Here is an 18,787-nt window from a genome sequence, read left to right as displayed (position 1 = left end):
GGGCAGGGACTGTCTTTATTATGCATTTGAACAGTGCCTTGGACAAAGGAACCCTCATCCATGACCTGTAGGTGCTAGTGCAACACAAATAATAGATCATTTATGGCAGGATTTGTAAGCCTCCTCCATATGGATTGAGGCCTGGAAAAGATTTTTATTCATGTCGTGCATTAACTGAATTGGTCTCTGCCCGTCAGAATATTGCTTTACGCCACAGGCAGAACATCCGATTGTCCAGCCATGTGAAAACATCCTGTGCGAAACATCCTAAAAATGTCCTTCTTTGTTCTAGGACTTGGAGGACTGATCCCCAGAGTGGCACCTGTATTTTGGCAGCTACTTCAGTTGACAGTGAAGGAGCTACTCTGCATGGGATTTTGGCCCATGTCCTTTTGTGTCAGTATCTCATAGAACCAGCTGGCTCCCAGAAATCCAAAGTGACTCACGTCTGCCGGACAGACACGAGGTATCATTTTAGTTTATGCTTCTTTACCTTAGCCCTATGGAGCTGCTGGGTCCTGAGCATACCTTTCCAGCCACCAGTATGTTCTGTCACACACATTCTACAGTAACGTAGAGGAAATTAACATAAAATAATACTTAGCACTCAAGTGGAGAGGGCCCGAGGCTGCGGTCTGGGCTCGATTCCTGGCTCTGCTAACTTGCTGGATGATCTAGGGCAAACCTCTCTTCCTTGTAAAAGTTCCCCCTTGTGAAATTAGGATAATGCTACTTCCTCACCTGAGTAAAAACACTTTGAAGTCTTTGGATAAGAAGTGCCTGTTGATTTATTTTGTGTATTCACATAGACATCTTTGCCAAGTGGGGTTGTCTACCACAGGTTTGAGTTTGTGCTCGCTGTAGAGAAGTATTCTGTTCCCCCAGAGTATCAAAAACAAAACTATTTGGTATTGGGACAGATGGTATTTAACACCCCACATAATCTTTTACTGAGATTTTTTTTTTACTGTGAATTTTATCTTAATTGCCTCAAACAATGAGTACTAGAACTATTCATCACATCCTGTCTTGAAGCTGTCGCACAGTGTTGTGTGCTGTTAGAGAGCTATTTATAATAGTTCTGCCCTATTTGTGGCTGCAATGATCTGTGTGGGTTTACGGGGAGAGAGGTAGAAAACAGCAAGCAACTGGTATAATCCAATGCTGAATATCTAGAAGCTGGGAAAGATGACTGCTTCACATTCTCTGCTGGTGGAGCCAATGCACATTCTCGTAAGTTACAAAGGGGGGCTGCATGTTAGCTAGATTTCTATAAACCAGGATAACTCTTGTTAATCTTTCTCCCTAAAACAACAAACAGGTACAGGTTAACCCCCAATATTTTAACATCTTGGGGCACATGCAGAATGTTTGGTTAAGTGGGAGCTTCAATCATGCACAAAGTAGTTGTTTTGCAGGATATGCTTTGCTTCTGACCTGTAGAGGGGGATATAGTACACAGTTTAATCAAAGGCAGGCTAATGGGGTATTATGTGTAGAGGGATTTTTTTCTCCATGGTGTTTCAAAATAAATAAGCTGGTGGAAGAGACTCAAGTCCTATGATGTTGGAGGAAAGTTAGATTTCACTCATAAGAACAGTGAATTCTAGTAACCCCAATGCTGCCAAAAAATGTGACTTATTCTGTAAGGTCTTGCTGGAGAGATGGAAGGGTCAACTTCAAATTTCATGTCTCAATTTTTAAAAACATTTGAGGCACAGTGTTATACCGTAGTCTCTCTTTTTCATGTGTGCTTTACCCTCTGTGCATGACTCTCCTCCCATCTGAGCTCTGAAAAGCTTCCAGAAATTTGAGCCAACTTTGAGGATACTGTGAAATGTCCAGTGGACTTGAATTGCTACATTTTGTTTCACCCCTTTAGGTTTTAGTTAATTGAGAGTCCCAAGTAAAGTGGCACCACTTTGGCTAAACAGTCTCCATCACGCTGTGAAATAGCCACCAATGTCACTGAACAGAAAAACAAGTGGATCTCTCTTGGGGAATGGCTGCAATCACTGTGTAAATATCTAATTACTTTGCAATTACTTGCCTTAATGAGGACACCATTTGGATAAACCTAGTTTGAGTAAGCAGAGGAGTCACTGTATAAGTGATTCAGTTACAAGTTTAGGGCAGAGAGTGAGGTGATCAGGGGGGAAAAGGTGACTGGAAAGGAATTCCTTAATGCACTTTGCTTTAAATTTTTGGGCCTTCCTCATCAGGAGTTTGTTTCCTAAATGGCATGTTCCCAGAGAGACCCCAGGGTGTGAATGCTAATAGTATTTAGCTATTTACGCACTGCTGAACATTCAACATCACAGGAATCCATGTGGCTGAATTATGAGGGTCTAAATACCAAGAGGTGCTGAGCGAGTATCTTCCTTTGAAATATCAGTGACTTCAGCAGGAATTACAGCTGTCAGCATCTGAGGATTTGGCACCTAGCTCTGATGTCCTAAATGACAGCTGACATATGTCTGCCAGATGTCCTGATCCTATGCATTGGAGTGTGAGCTACATCTCTGATCTAGGCTAAGGCATGGTGGATCTACTGTAGGTGGAGGACTGAGGTTTTGCTTAGTTTTTTTGTGGTTTATCTGTTACCTGCAGCACTATAATAATGGCAACACACTTACATTGTCAAAAAGTGACTAGTGATAGCCGCTCCCTCTGCAAGTGGGTGCTCAGCGTAAAACACCTTAAGCCTTGATGGCTTAGAGAATGGATGCTCAACACTTTCTGACACATCATGGTGCGCACCCAAAGGCCATTAGTTACTTCTGAAATAGTAGACCATGGCACCTGAATTAAAGATTATTAAATATTACCAACATCTACAAAAACTTTGTTTCTTGGAGGAAGAGCAGAAATGATGGCTCATTTGGGAAGGTTTGATGGAGATACCCCCAGCACCCACTGGAAAGAGATTTGCAGCAGTTAGCAAAATGTCATTAATGTCTAACACCACAATGACCAGTCAAAAATTCTACTATAACCTAGGTGTGGTAAGAAAATGAACCTCTTCTAATATTTCTCCACTGGAATTAGGGCATTTTTGCATTAAAACCCCCTCTTTCCCAGACCTAGCCAAACTACTCTTTAGGCTATTTTACAGGGAGGAGTTGGCCTTTTGTATGTACACACATACAGTGAGGGTGAGGGCATGTAGGCACTACTGCAGTACAAATGATTAATAACGATTAGGTGTGTATGTGCTTATAAATAAAGAAGGTAGTGAACAGAAAGAAAATGAATTGCTTCGTCCTGTTTAAATATCTTTTAAGGGCTACTAATATATTGACTTCTTGGTTTACAGGGGACGAACAACAGAATGGTACAACAGGGTTTTTGGTCATATGTGTGCTGCAGAACTGATGAGGATAAAAGACTCCTTCAAACCTCTCAGTAATGACACAAAGGAAACGAAAATCTAAAGCACCTGGTTCTAAACAGAGGCTGGTGCTGAGGAATGAACTGCTCCTCTGCTATCATTTTAAAAGCTACAGACTCAAGAGACTTGCCTATATTTTAAAACTAATAAACCAAGAAGTAATTTGTAATGGCATATAAATGTAATGTAAAATAGTAATTTTATAAAGCTGCTTCCCTCCCCCCCCCCCCCCCCCCCAGTTTCAGGAAGCTGTTCTTGAACTGGCTGCACAGGTAGCTAAAAGGTCAAATGTGTATATATACAAAGCTATAAAATGCAATTGTTACATCCAGGAAAGACAAAATATGCTGGTTCAAAATTATAGTTATAAAGTAAATTATTAAACTAAGAACATGGTATTTTTCCAAATACGCATTAAGTATTTTATAAGATGTAGACTTTTATGCATTGTAGAGCATTATGTCTCTTGAAATTTCTTTTTATTGAATAAGGTGGTGGAGATGTGAAGTTAATTTTAACCTCTTTACAGTTGAAAATAGGGCTGAAAACCTATGCCTTTTACTAGAGGCAGCTAAATACTTTTTAGCGTATGCTGTTAACTCTTCATACTTCCTTTTTACATAATAGGAAACCAAATCTGGCGGGGGTGGTTGTTTAATGTTATGGGTAGAGTTCCTGCATTTGAGAGCGTTGCCTACTTTCCCCATGTTGAAGCTTTAGGAATACATTTCAATTGTTAACTAAAGGCCATAAGCCAAGCTAAATTCTCAGCAGAAATTATGTGACTGGCCTAGCAGAAACTGGTTTTTTAATGTAACCTTCAACTTAAGTCACTTGAGCTCAATCATAGGCATTGTGCTTGTTTACTGAACTGCAATCATGGTTAAACATTCCTTTTGTACATTTAATAAGCTGCTCATCATGAAAGCCAAAAAGTGTGTGTACACAGATAATTAAGGTGCTACTCCTAGGGTTAAATCTTTTATTCAGCTGTGGAGTGGGGGTTGAGTCTTTTGTTAATTGTTCCTGTGAAACTAACTTGCCCTGGATTTATGATGTCTTGTAACTTATTCGCAGTTGCATTTGTGATTAAAGAGTTGCTTAGGTATATGCAATGCAATGTTACATCCTTACACACGGAGGGTGGTGTGAATGTTATCAGTGTCTTACCAACACCTAGTAGAAGTTCTGAATCACTACTAGCTTTCTTAGTGCTAGATAAGAGCTGGGATATCTGGACAGTAGGCAAATCAGTTAGTGGCTCTGAGCCAGTGTGGTTGACCATAACTAGAGCAGTAAAGCACAGGTAGGAAGTGAAGAGACAGTCAAATGGAAGAGTCCCCTTCAATTACATCACATAAGGGCTGACAGCTAAAATGTGACTGCTTGTATCTAAATGCTGTAAGTGTAAATACTAAGCTAAGATGAACTTGTGTCTGGTATTAAATGAGGAGAGTGATAGATTGTTATCCTTCCACCAAGTTTCTGTGATGTCTAATCAATGGGTCACAGTAATATGAGGGTACAAAATATATAGGAATGAAAGCCTAAGTATGGTGCAGGCAAACTACGGCCTGCAGGGTGGATCCAGCCTGGGGCATTGCCTGCGATGGTGCTGCTCTCAGAAGTGGCTGGCATCAAGTCCCTGCGGGAGCAGTAGAGGGCTTAGTGTGTTGCCCTTGCCTCCAGGCACTGCCCCCTGCAGCTCCCATTGGCTGGGAATAGGGAACTGTGGCCAATGAGAACTTCCTGGAGGCATGGCAAGGGTAGTGGGCAGAGCTGCTTCAGGTAAGTGGCGCCGGGCCGGAGCCCTCCTGCACTCCAACTCCCTGTCCTGAGCCCCCACACCTGTCCTACACCCCAACCTCCTCATATTCCCCTGCCCTGGTCCTACATACACTTTCCCCACCCAGATGTGGCCCTTGGCCCAAAACATTTGCCCACCCCTGGACTAAGTAGTGCTGATGGATGGGGGCCTAGTGGTGGTGCATGTGCAAGAAAGCATAGAGGCAAATACAATAAAAATCTTAAATGAAGCAAACTGTAACAGGGATAGAAATTCTATGCTTCAATAATAATATATTCCTATTGCTATAATCTTACTTCCTACCTGACCAAGGTGGTGACTGTGAAATGCTCTGGGGGAGAGATTATAAAAATAGAAAACTGAGTAATAATGGAAGACTTCAACTGTCCCCACGTTGACTGGGTACAGGTCAAAGACACAGTTTTCTGACACCACAAATGACTGCTTCCTTGAGCAGCTAGTTCTGGAACCCAGAAGGGGAGAGGCAAGTGTTGATTTAGTCCTAAACTGAGCACATGCTTTGGTCAAAGAGGTGAAAGGTTTGCTGAGAGCAACCATAATATAAATTTAACAATGTTGGGGGAGACACACAAAGAAGCCCACCACAGTAGCATTTAACTTTAGAAAAGGGAATTACATAAAAAATAAGGAAGCTAGTTAAATGGAAATTAAAAGGTACAGCGATAAAAGTGAATTGTGTGCAAGGGCCATGGAAACTTTTTTAAAACACCATGCGTGTGGCACCAAACTCAGAAAAAACAGTAAGAGGACCAACAAAGTAAAAGTGATAAAAAGCAAAAAGGCACCCTTTAAAAATTGGAAGTCAAATCCTGCTGAGGAGAACATAAAGGAACCTAAACTTTTTTTGCTGTGTGTTTCAAATTCTTTTTTTGACTGTTAACTTGCCAGAGTTTAAGAACATCAGAATCAGGAAGACTGGAGGAGCAAGGCATTAAAGGAGCACACGAAGAAGAGAAGGCTCTTGTCAAGAAGCTAAGTGACTCCTTTGACTCAGTCTTTACGGATGTGAGCAATTGGTGACAATGCTGAGGAACTGCCCCAGCATGAAGTGGCAAGAGAGGAGGTTTTCTGGAACAAAGTGATAAATTAAACAGTAATAAGTCAGCAGGCACAGCAGGCATTCAGTGAAGAGTTGTGAAGGAACTCAAATAGGAAATTGCGAAGGGTGGTATGTAACCTACTTAAATCAGCGTCTGTACCAGCTGACTTGAGGCTAGCTAATGTGACAAACATTTTTTTTAAAAGGCTGCAGTGGTGAGCCAGGCAATTACAGGCTGGAAAGACTAACTTCAGTACCAGACAAACTGAGTGAAACTACAGAAAAGAACAAAATTAGCAGACACACAGATAAACACAAGCTGTTACAGAAGAGTCAACAGGGCTTTTGTAACAGGAAATGAGACCTCCCCAATCTACTGGAATTCTTTGAGGGTGAGCCAGTTGATAAAATACTTTAACAAGGTCCTTCACCAAAAGACTCACAAGAGTGTCATGGGATAAGAGGGAAGGGCCCCTAGTGGATCAATAACTGGTTAAAACACAGAACCAAAGGGTAGGAATAAATGGCTAATTTTCAGAAAGGAGCAAGGTAAAGAGTGGTGTCTCCCAGGGAGCTGTATGGGGACCATTCCAACATGAACAATGAGGTGACAAAATTTGCAGATCAGACAGTGAAGAGTTACAAAGGGCTTTTACTGATCTACACAACAAAAATGGCAGATGAAATTGGGAAATATACGCCCATCTCTACACACAACATTAGCTGTTACCAGAGACCTTAGATGGATTGTTTGGTTGGCTTTTTTTGACTGCTACTGTACAGTGAGCAGCTGTTTTCAATGTCTGAGGAAAGGAATAGATAATGCCACTATATCAATTTATGGCATGCCCACATCTTGAATACTGCATGCAGGGCTGGTCACCCCATTGCAAAAAAAGAGATATTAGAATTGGAAAAGGTACAGTGAATGGCAACAAAAACAATTAGGGGTATGGAACAGCTTCCTAGGAGGAGAGATTAAAAAGAGGGGGACTGTTCAGTAAAGAAAGCAGACAGCTACGAGGCGCATATGATAAATCATGAATGGGGTTGAGAAAAGGAAGTGTTGTTTATTCCTTCACGTAACCGAGGGGACCCCCAATGAAATTAATAGGCAGCACGTTTAAAGAAAAGCAAGTTATTCTTCACACGACTCAGAATCAAGCTATGGAACGTACATTGTGACCGCCAAAACAATGCTAACAGGGTTCAAAGGAAGAACATGATACATTCATGGAGAATAGGTCCATCAATGGCATATTCTGTGTGTCCCTAGCCTCGTTTTGCCACAAGCAAAAAAAGAGATGGGTCACTCATTGCTTGCTTGCTCTGTTCAGGCCCTCTGAAGCATTGGGCACTGTCAGAAGACAGGCTTGCTGGACCACTGGGCTGACCCAGTATAAGACTTACCTGCACCCCCAATAATGCTGCTTTACCCTTTTGCTCTTAAACCCCAGTGAAAACTGGACTCTAGGCCCTACATGCGCATAGTAATGCTGCCAGATTAACTTTATTGCAGCACTGGAAATGTAGGTAGTGACAAGTTTTCCTGAGCTGGAGCTTAAAAATTTAAAAGCTCTGTTACCAGCTGCTAACAAGTCACACAGCTAAACCTGGAGCCATGCTTGGAGATAATTTTGATCTAAATCTACCTCTAGTACACAGCACCCTGTTCTAAATGCTAGTGCAGCTTTTTTTGTTTAAAGCAGCCCAGACATCTTAAACATTTAGATGTCAGCACAAACAATGACAACGCATGTAGCAATATATGGTCACGGATGCCATACTGAATTTTGTAAGAGGTACAGCAAGTGACTTTAAAAAACAAATCACTCCGTAATATGTAAGCTTTAGAAAGTCCAGTGTACCATACTTAAAAGTGAGAGAGGTTAGTGCTGGGCAATAGCAGCTAATGATTTTAAATGCCCGGAGAGGAAACTCTTTGTTTGGCTGGAGGTATGCTAGGTGGCAGTATAAGCAGGGTCTTTATTTCTAGTTTACAATAGTTAAACAAAAAAAAAACCCCTTAGACTTCAGTGGCACAGTTGTAGATGCAGAACGTAGATGTGCCAACTGCTAGTAACGTATGGAGGCTTTGCCACATCCCTGTGCCCTACGTAAGTATTAGAAACAGTGTTTTAACTGTCTTCTTTCTAGGCACAGATAAGTGAGACTGCATTTAAGACAAGCAATGGGTGAAACTACTTTAGTACTAAGGTGCAAAACAGGCACAGGTTCAACTGAACTTCACTCCCATTTTCCTTCAGATTAGCTTAAGGTACTGTACTAAAATAAGCTAAATCTTTGTCTCCCCTGTGGCTCTTTGTGATTTAACTGTAGTTGATAAAATAAAAATATTTGGTCAGTCCTTTTGCTATGAGACTAATATAAATAAAAACTAAATATTTCCCCGCCTACTGTTTAAATATGAATATACAGTAAATGAAACAATAACTTTGCACTACTATGGCTCTTTGGCTCCTGCACCCCTGGTGATCTGAGTATCACTGGTGTGTCTACAACTGCATCTTTCCAAAGAATTAAGCTATTGAAAAACACTTACATGAGGCTATGCAATGTAGTGCGCATAGGGCAGCCTCGGGTACCAGAGCTTTATATATTTTGAAAGTCTGGAATTTTAATATGCATATGAATTTAACCACTTTCCTCAGATTTGTATTTACTCAGTTTTCTTCCTTTTCTGTAAATACTTCTGGTTGAAATATTCAGATTGTAATAGCCTGGACAAAGCACCTCTAATGAAGGTGCAGCCCTCGAACACTTACCAGCTCTGTTCTCTCTCTTTGCATTCTTGACCTTGTTTTTTTAGGTACCTGTTCAGCATGCGAATATAAATTCAGGCACCTGTGTGTAAGAGTTGCATGTCCTTTAAAACATCACACTGACAATACGCCACCCACATACAGGGCAGCATACACAAGTTCAATCCACACAATGTTAGCAATTTTTTATTTTTAAAGTAGGGTTTGAATAAGACTCCACTATGACAGCTAAGAAAACTAGTTTAGTAAAATACAAGAGGCCCAAGTGCAGAAGTAGTTACATCTTCTGGACTGGTTTGATGCCCAGGATGTCAAACCCTTTGGCCATAACGGCAGCTGTTGCTTCACACAGCAACATTCTCCACATGTTCACCTTCACTATCGTTCCTGGAGAAGAAAGAAAAATAGTGCAAGCTTGAATTAGATGGTCAGGAAGCATCATAGATTACACATTACAGTCACTGCATTTGTGCTATTTCCATGATGTAGTACAGTTGGAATTATGTAGCTTCCATTACACTAAAAGGGACTGGTAAAACGCACTATTTAATACACTCAGGTGCTACAGCAAGTAGCATTTTCACAAGAGATGATCGATCACTAGTGCCCACCTTCTTCTCTACTTGAGAGAGTTTTGTTACATGTGCTAGCACTTGGAAACCTCATCTTATTCTGAACACTTGTAGGTTGCTTTTATAGCTATGGTGAATTTCTTTTTTAAATATAAATGGGAACGGTTGGGTTTTCTGTAAAGCAGAGACAGAGCAGCCAGTGTGGCCACAGACAGCCCTCCTTCAAACACAGCAATAGCTCTGTTTTTTGAATAGACCAAGACATGCACTTGTTCATAAAAATCAGTAACACTGGTCACAAAAACTAGATATGATTTACTATTAGCAATAGCTTTAAAGAACAACAAAAAGCTGCCTTGACATGCTTGTGCATTTGTTATCTTGCATCCAAGAACGACTGGAGTAACAGCATCCTTAACACAAAGTTAAGACTCCCCCCGCCTGGATGTTATGACCTTTCAGCCTGGAATGCTGGTACAAACTTGATCAACTGTATCATCAGAATTCTCCAATTACAACCTCACAGAGATGTGCTCACTGCAAGCAAGTTTAAGGGATGCACTCACCAGTTTGCCTGTCTTTTTCCACACAGTAACAGTTATCGTAGAACTCTGTAAAGGTGGTGGCCAGCTCATAGAGGTAGTCACAGAGTGTGTGTAATAAGAGATCATCCAAAATCTTCTGCAGAATCTCAGGGAATCTCAGACAGCATTTGCCCAGTTTCCACTCCTTTTCATGGTCCAGTAATATCTTTGTTTCTCTAGCTGCCTTCTGCAGCATCTCTTCATCAATGTTGGCCAGACGTGCTATAGATCTGACAAAAAAAGAAAAAAACAGCCTAGCATTGGTCATGCTTATGCATGGAATTTTGCAACAGGATTGAAGGGCCAAAAGCAAAGGGGTTCTGATTTGAATGATCTAGCTATGGAGTGGTAACTTGAATGGATATTAGAAAACAGCCTGAATTGCCTAGAAAAATATTCAGTTTCAGTACATTGCAAGAACATAGGCAATCAGTGCAGGAGGCATGCACTGGGTGGAGGAATTAGTTCACGGAAGCAGCAAGGGACTGGACACGCATTCAAGAGGAAGAGTGGATGAGAAGCTAAAAGGTGACCAGGCACTGATATGGGAAGAAGCCTGGGGGCTCAAGTGTATGTGGAGGCCGTGGAAAAAAAGCAGGAAAGCAGTAATAGATGGGAGGGGGAAACAGGGACAGGTACCCAAAAGAGGTGGTGGTGCACAGTTCCCTTGTGAGAGTGGGCTATGTAATTATTAATAAGCCTATACAAATATTCATTTGGGAGAGACCACTACCCTGTAATGTCAGTGAGAGATGTCTGCCTGGAAAACTTCTCCACACAGACCTGCCCTTTCTGAGGGAGGACATTGACTATGTTCACTAAGTAGGCTCCATCTAGACATGAAGGCAGAAAACAAGACAATGGCCACACTGCTAGAAAAATTAGATACGCTCGCCCTCCAGCTGGAAGGACAGCCTGCAGTGGCTGGCCAAGAAGGAGTTCCACTTCCACGCCCTCTCAGAACACATAGGGCCTAGATCACAGCACACCCACCTGCTAATACTGAGAACAGATTTACCAAGGCAGATGAAGTGTCAGCCCAGCACAAAGTTCAGGCTAAGCTGTTATGAAGCATGGCAGATATTTTACATTAAACAAGGCAGAGCTTTTCAGAGGGGTCCAGTTAGACTCCTCCTTTGGCATTTAAGGATATCATCAGGGCAAGCAGCTCGGGAAAGAAAATGAAACAGGCTTAAGGCCCCAAACACAAATAATTTTTTTTTTTTTTGAGTAAGGGGCAGGAGAGCAAGGGAGACCACAGCTGAGATTTCCCTAGGAATTCTGTTATTTTTAGTTAATAAAAGATGGAATAGACATATTACACTTTTTGCAACCTGAAGGGCAACTCATTTTCAGCTTGGTTTTAAAGCAACCACAATACCCTTGAGCTACCTGATTCGAGTGAAGGCATAGAGCAAGTAAGCAGCTGTATTTCCTCGGTCATCCAACATTTTATCAAAAGAAAAGATGTAATCATTCATTCTGTTATGGGAAAGGTCAGCATATTTAATGCAGCCAAAAGCAACTGATGTCTGGGCAGCCTTCAGTTCTTCTTCAGTTAGGACCTACAGAAGACCAAAAAAAAAAAAAAACCACCAAGTTTAACCATTCTGTCTCCCACATAGCATGCTTTGCTTCACCACAAACCCAGAGAAATGGAAAGGCCTCAGCAGGAAATATTCTAGAGGCACCAGCCAAGTAACATGCTGGGGGAAAACATGGTCAACTCATGGACTTTGACTCTGCTTTTTCCAGAGGGAAATTAACTAGTTAGAACCCATTTCAAAGCACTGATGATTGTTCAGCCAAATTTGCTTAACCCTTAAGTGAATTTTCTATTTCATCAAGGCTTACTATAAAGTGGACACCTAGATTATCTGGAAACAGAGCAGGATCAGCACAACACTTCCTGCTGCCAAAGAAGTCCCATGCAGGTGTCGTTCCTGTGACACTTAAAAGTGAGGCCCTGTGTTCTGTGCATGGACAGCAAGATTAGTGCCTGGGCCCAGGGCCTTTAACCAAAATGGCAGCTGGTTGTGGCCCCCCACCTAATTAGTGGTGAAGTTGCATAGTGGGTAAAGTGCTTTGGAAGGTAGAAAATGCCATGTAACTGTAAATTAGTATTTTGCCCCACTGTCTGATTGACCTCAGAGAGGTTTAGGAACAGTTTAGCATGCTCTCCTATATTCTAAAGGGCATCCATTCGACTTGTGTTCCAGAAAATGAGGATCTCTTCAAAATTAGATCACTTCCCATAGTGGAACACAGTATGTACCAAGGCGACACAGTTGAAGGCTATGCAAGAGCAAACTGCCGTGCTATGCATTTTTGAAGCCATTTTGAGGCTGTTGAAATCAGAGGGTGATTTGTCCACAATTCAGGCACTGATATAGAATTCCATACCTTTGCGATTTTGGAGCCTCATGCGTGACCTGCTTTAATTCCAACAATTTAGCAAATAACTAGCTACAGCGCACAGGAGTTTAATCCCGCAGAGATTCCAGTAGATATGCCACAGAGCCAATTCAGAGAGAGGAAAGGTTTGAGCCATGTTGGAGCTCACATCAAGGCCACCGTCTCAACATACATCTTTGCTTAGGGAGGCAGCAAAGGCTGCACTGTATGGAAAACCGCATTGCGTGGTTTGTGTTCTGCCACCACCTGTTGGATCTTTAAGGAATCGGCTGTTTCCCCCTTTGCATCTCACCAGCATACTCTGGAGATTTAATGCTGTTTTACAATGCAAGAACTTCTCTCACCGGACAAGGAACATGACCTGCCCCAACTTTTTTTTTTTTTTAATTGTTTCCACCGGGTGGCCACTCCTGACACTGGTATGGCTGCGGCAAGAGGCAGCTCTGCGAGTGCTAAGATGGGGTTCCTGGTGGACTGAATGTTCATTTTTAATGTATCGACCTTTGCTCCTGCTCTTCTATGGCCTGTGACATCTCCTCACCTAACTAACCTCTCCTATCTATTCTAGCTGCCAAGAGAATGTCTGTCCCAAAAACAGGATCAAGTCCTGGAGTTGCTTACCATCCTCAACTCCCTGTTCACTGGCTGTCCCTTTCTACCCATCTCACACCCTGCCCCCTTCTAAACCTTGGCTCATATCTCATCCTTTTCCCTATTAAAAATCCCTGCTCTCCCAAAAGGCTCCTGGCCCCATGCTGGGACAGTCTCCTACAACTCGGATTCCAAGCTGTTCCTGAAAAGCAGCTTGCTCAGCATTCTGCACCATTTTCAGGCAGAGCAAGGAGGGGTGCAGGGATGGCTACAGTAAATGCTTCCAGCACTGAAAGCTTTAACATCCTAATTTATTCTCCTCGATCCAACTGTGCAATAAATATTCCAGGGCCTGTCACCAAGGGGAAAAAGCCGACAGTAGCTAGTGAGGAATACCTCGTGCACACATGTGGACCCTCTTACTGTGCATTAAGGGAGTCTTCTTGCACAGTAGCTTAAGGCATTTGAGAAGTGCATTAAGCTAAACTGCCCAAGGGCATTCAGCATGTCCCCACGGACAGTAAGTGCAGAGTAGCTAGCGTGCTTTCAGTTCACACCCTAGCTTCCTGCCCACTAACTTCCCAATGCAGACAAGCCCGCGCTACGTTTCAAAACTACAATGTCCAGCCAGTGCTGAGGCTTTGTCTGCAATCCAATCCTGCCGGCTCAAATGAGCTGTGATTAACTCAGAACTGCACTAAATCCATTAGGAATTAGCATCAGTGTCTACTCCACAGTGCAGGGAAATTTAAGAGCTTCAGAGGTGGGGAGTCTTTCTTACTGGTGTCAGGAACAATTCCAGGCCGTAAAACAGAGCTGCTTGCTAATCACAACATGCAGTAGAATGGTAACACTGAAAATAAGCCCAGTGAGCAATGTGATGGAGGGGAAAGTCTTGCTCTGTATATATTTCCCTTGGATCCATTACACAGAAGCATCCAGTACATGATGAAACCCACCACATACTTGTTTCCAAGAAGAAAAGTAAGCCATCACAATTACCTTGTCACGCTCTTTGTCCTTCAGTTTGTCCATTGATCGTTTCAGCCCCTCTTCCAGTAGCTCAATGAGCCGCACTGTATCCCCTGAACGAGTTTTGAACTTTTTCCTGAAAGCACATAGACATGGCTCGATAGAAACCCCACGGCTCACGATCAGCACTATATACAAGCCTCTGCAGAACTAAATCTTACAATTACTTGGGTGGCCCACATTTCTCAATAGTTTAATAGATTCAGCTGCACATTCCAATTGCCTCCGCCCCTGAGTTAAATGTATAAAACAGACATCAAACTGGTGCGCCTATAAGGGCAGATCAGAACTGTAATAAAACTAATTGGAGAAAAAGAAGGTTTACAATTGGCTGACCAAGGTGTCAGTCATATGTGTAGGACAGTTTCCTGTCCCATCAGAGCAACAATTGTCAGGAAAACAGCTCAAAACATTTCCCCCTGTTTTAACAGTGAAATGCAACAGCAAGGACACAGCATGTGGACTCTCAGCTACACGTAGCTCTTGCACAATGCATGGGTCTGACTGCAGTATCACTTAGGAGCAAGAGGAGCTTGAGATGGAGTACTAAGTAACTGGCCTAGAATAGGGGCATTGGGATCCCTTTCAATCTCCATGCAGCCCAAGGGAGATGGAGGTGGTGAAGGAGAAACGAAAACCACCCCTTCACCAACCAGAAAGAAGGAGACAGAGGACATAGCTTAGAGTGGAGTCACACCGACCCACAGTACAACACGTGAGCATGCTGTGCGATATGTTCCTTGTGACACAGAGTCACAATACTGCAAAGTGAAGCTGCGAAAAACAGACGTGGAATTTCAAGCCATACTAGAATTAGTTTGTGACTTTTGTGGGCCACATATACTTCTATTTATAGCAAAAGGATAAAATAGGATTGTAAAAAAAAAAATGCTGAATTAGCTATATATCTCCTTCACAGAGAGAATCCTACAGGACAATTCTGGGGTTAAGGTGTTCCCAATTACCAAAACAGAAACACAAGCTATAAAAAGAAAAGGAGTACTTGTGGCACCTTAGAGACTAACCAATTTATTTGAGCATAAGCTTTCGTGAGCTACAGCTCACTTCATCGGATGCATCTTTTCTTTTTGCGAATACAGACTAACACGGCTGTCACAAGCTATAAACACATTTGCTATGGAGTAGACAGAATAATCTTGTCAAACAAAATGCAATCTAAGCCCACAATCTAGCCAGAATAATATATAAAATATTTTTCTTATGGAAAATAAATTCAGATTTCTTATTTTGCAGTTACTTTACCAATGAATAATGAAACACTGGTTTGCAATGTTAATTTAGACATACATGAACTTCATTTACAAGAAATCTGTTTTTTAAGATAGAATTTTCTCAAATAAAAACAGGGCAGAGCTAGTTTGTTTGGGATGGAAAAAGAGGTGGCTTTAAAAATATAACAACCAAAAAACCTGATTTGTTTAGATTCCAGAAAAATAGTGCACTTTTATAGAATAGTAACAGAATATATGGAAAGACAGTCACAGCAGACATGCAAAAAACTCATTAATAAGTGAACTTTGTTTCTTCATTATTTTAGATGTCAACATGTAAATCAAAATTTTCAAAGTCCAAGTACTCGTATGATATTTGCATTTTAAGTCCTCATACAAGAATCTCTCTCAAACAACGTGACAGGGTCTACTGGAATCTGACCCTGAAAACTGCAATATGATCTGACTTCTTTTCTTTTTCTGTTGTCTGATGCTGAGACAGCCTGGCAAGTGTAATCACAGTATCCATTAAATGTACCATGAAATGGTCTATTCATTCAACTTACTTATCTTCTCCCAGTACCACTCCAAATGCAGCATGGACTACTCTGGTCACGGCAGGGTCATACCAGCCAATCATCTGACCTGCTGCATATACTGTCTGCAAGTGCACTGACTGCGAAGAAATAGAAAAATAAAAAGCAGTTGTCAACTGCATTTTCCAATTGTCTTTTTCCCATTAAGATTCTGGTATAAATACTGTAAAATGCTTTTGTACCAAGAGTGTTATTACAAGGAAAAATAAAGCTTCCCTAACTGATCACGTCCCCCTTTAGACTCATTGCACAGGACACTTGTAATGACGAACCACTACTGTCATCAGTTTCTACAGACTATTCAGATTTTCAGAAAGTATCAATGCCTGATACTTTTAAAGATCCCTCCCCAATTCTCGGTACAAGACTGTGTGACAAGTACATCACCACTGCCTGCATTTTATAGTTCCCATTTAAGTGAATATAAACGTGGGTGAAAGGTACTCAACGGACAGGTCTGGAGACTCCACAGATAAGGCAATGCATGAACAGTGACAGTGCAGGTTTTTATCACTCTCTCCAGCCATTCAGATTCAGCACTGACCTGGATGTGCGGATAGTTTTGTTTCCCGGAGTGTTAAATCCTTGGGCACTGCTGAGATGGCCGCGAGTCTAAACTGTGGTGGTGAATTCTGTGATTGGCCCACAGCCCATCAGGAACTGGACTGTAATTACCAAATAATTTCACATAAGGGCCAATAAATAGCCATCAGGTGATAACACCTTCTAGCCCCTGTCCTCTAGGCTAGAGCGATATCTAGTGATTGACTGAAGAACAAAGCAGAGGTCGGGGTACTCACCTGCCCACTATCCACCACATAAACAATGATATCAGCTTTTTCCTCAAATAGCCTTTGCTTAAGAGCAGCTAAGTCAGATGTATCATATGTGAAACCTCCATCTGACTTCATGATTGTTAAAGGAACAGAGCATCCTGGGACAAACACAATCTTCCGCCCGTCATCCATCTGTACAAATCCTAGGGAAAGAGGTCATTTGAGGGCAAGCATTCAAGAGAGATTTGCAGAAATATGCAAGTTGTTAGATGCTACATGTAAAAAGTGATAATGCTCTAAAGCTTGTGAAAGCCAGTTGCTCCTATCTATTCACATTCTATCCATTTTGTGCATGTCTCATTAAATGCTTGATTTCTTAAAAAACAAAAACACCACCAATCATCTTTTGCAAAGAGAGCATAGATTTATACAAATCTAGTTTTGCTGGTGAAATAACAGGCTATCATTAAGAGAGTTCTAGCTTGATTTTAAAACCATTGTAAGTTGGTATCCTGATGTACTTAGTGCAGAGGTGGGCAAACTACGGACCGGGGGACCATTCTGCCTGGCAGTTGAGCTCCCAGCCGGGGAGACTCGCCCCTGGCCCCTCCTCTGCTGTCTACCCTTCCCTGCAGCCTCAGCTCATCGCGCTGCGCTCTGGGCAGCAGGGCTGCAAGCTCCTGCTGGTCAGTGAAGCTGCAAGAGCCGCCGGCCTGCCTCGGGGGTTGGATAGGACGTGGGAGTCCTGGGGGGCCTGTCAGAGAGTGGGGGTGTGGATAGGGGTTGGGGCAGTCAGGGGACAGAAAGCAGGGGGGTTGGATGGGGGTGGGATCCTGGGGGGTGGTTAGGGGCAGGGGGGTCCCGGGAGCCCCAAATTCCCAGACCTTTCTGAACGACAAAAACAAGGAATAATAGCCCGTGTCTCTCAGCAGGGGAGCATTTTCTAGTCAAAAATATAATGGAGGGGAAGGACAAGTGTCTAATCTGGGGAACATTAATCTTGAAAGTGTCTCTAAACAAACTAGTAGAAATTAACACTCTCTCAAACTGAAAAAATATTTAAAAAAAATGAAGTGACTGGACAATTGTTGATTTTTTGACGATGTTAAGGAACATGTTACCTCTGTCTTCAAATTCTTGCACAATATCTTTCATCATATCTTGGTAGAACGATTCCCCTCTCTCTATTAGTTTAATGTCCAAGCAGTCATAGATTTTTTGGAACTCTGAGTAGGGAAAACAGAGAGAACTATAAAAAAAAACAATACGTTCAAGATTTTGACTGATTGTATTAAGACTCGAAGCAAAAAGACCCTAAAATATGACTGAAATGAGAGGAAAGATGGTCCTGAGGCTAAGCCATAGGCCTGGGAACCAAGATATCTGGGTTCAATTCCAGCTCTCTCGCAATCTGTGACCATGGGCATGTCACTTGTTTTCTGTGCCTCATGTCCCATCTATAAAATAGAGTTACTGTACTTCCTTACCTCGGGGGTGGGGCGGTCAGGCTGAATTTATCAGTCACTGGGAGGTACTCAGATACTAAGGCAATGGGGCAAAACCTTCAATTACTGAGCCATACTGGACAGAATGGCACATTACAGAGGTAAGTAACATTTAATAAATAAAACAGGCCACAGCAATACTATACTATACAGCATAAACACTTCAACAATTTGTCAGAAAGAGATGAAGGGTTTCTCTCTTTAACAACCTGTGTTTCAGAAGCAGACAAACAGAGGTGCAGGAAGGAATAAGGGTCAGACATTTTGTTTGGAAATGATCGATTATTACTAATATTAGACATTTGTTAAGCACCAATCAGCATAATACTTAGATGTTACTCTACATTGGTACTAATGTCATTGTTGCTAACTCTTCAAAACCACTCTTCCAGATAGTATTAAGGGCAACACCCATAATGCTGTTTGGGAAAAATCTGAGGATC

The 18,787-nt window shown here is 42.0% G+C and overlaps 2 protein-coding genes across 9 annotated transcripts in view; one reads left to right on the top strand and one right to left on the bottom strand.

Annotated features, from left to right (window-relative positions):
- Nucleotides 1-4,499, top strand: part of LOC140915737 (rho GTPase-activating protein 7-like) — a 171,297-nt gene extending 166,798 nt beyond the window's left edge. For all 8 annotated transcript variants that reach the window (XM_073355942.1, XM_073355940.1, XM_073355939.1 and 5 more), the window contains 2 exons: nt 293-466; nt 3,317-4,499. In XM_073355942.1, the coding sequence (XP_073212043.1) occupies nt 293-466; nt 3,317-3,434 (292 nt within the window). In that variant the 3' untranslated portion in view covers nt 3,435-4,499. The remainder of the gene's footprint in view (nt 1-292; nt 467-3,316) is intronic.
- A 4,712-nt stretch (nt 4,500-9,211) lies between these two features.
- Nucleotides 9,212-18,787, bottom strand: part of RARS1 (arginyl-tRNA synthetase 1) — a 28,816-nt gene continuing 19,240 nt past the window's right edge. The window contains exons 9-15 of the mRNA XM_073355948.1: nt 17,961-18,065; nt 16,864-17,042; nt 16,034-16,143; nt 14,206-14,311; nt 11,590-11,762; nt 10,180-10,427; nt 9,212-9,428 (exon numbers count right to left, since the gene is read on the bottom strand). Coding sequence (XP_073212049.1) covers nt 9,319-9,428; nt 10,180-10,427; nt 11,590-11,762; nt 14,206-14,311; nt 16,034-16,143; nt 16,864-17,042; nt 17,961-18,065 — 1,031 coding nt within the window. The 3' untranslated portion in view covers nt 9,212-9,318. The remainder of the gene's footprint in view (nt 9,429-10,179; nt 10,428-11,589; nt 11,763-14,205; nt 14,312-16,033; nt 16,144-16,863; nt 17,043-17,960; nt 18,066-18,787) is intronic.

The sequence above is a fragment of the Lepidochelys kempii genome, chromosome 8 (assembly GCF_965140265.1).
Source record: "Lepidochelys kempii isolate rLepKem1 chromosome 8, rLepKem1.hap2, whole genome shotgun sequence".
Taxonomy (NCBI): domain Eukaryota; kingdom Metazoa; phylum Chordata; order Testudines; family Cheloniidae; genus Lepidochelys; species Lepidochelys kempii.
Note: the sequence above shows the minus strand (reverse complement) of the source record. Positions and strands in the feature narration are given on the sequence as shown.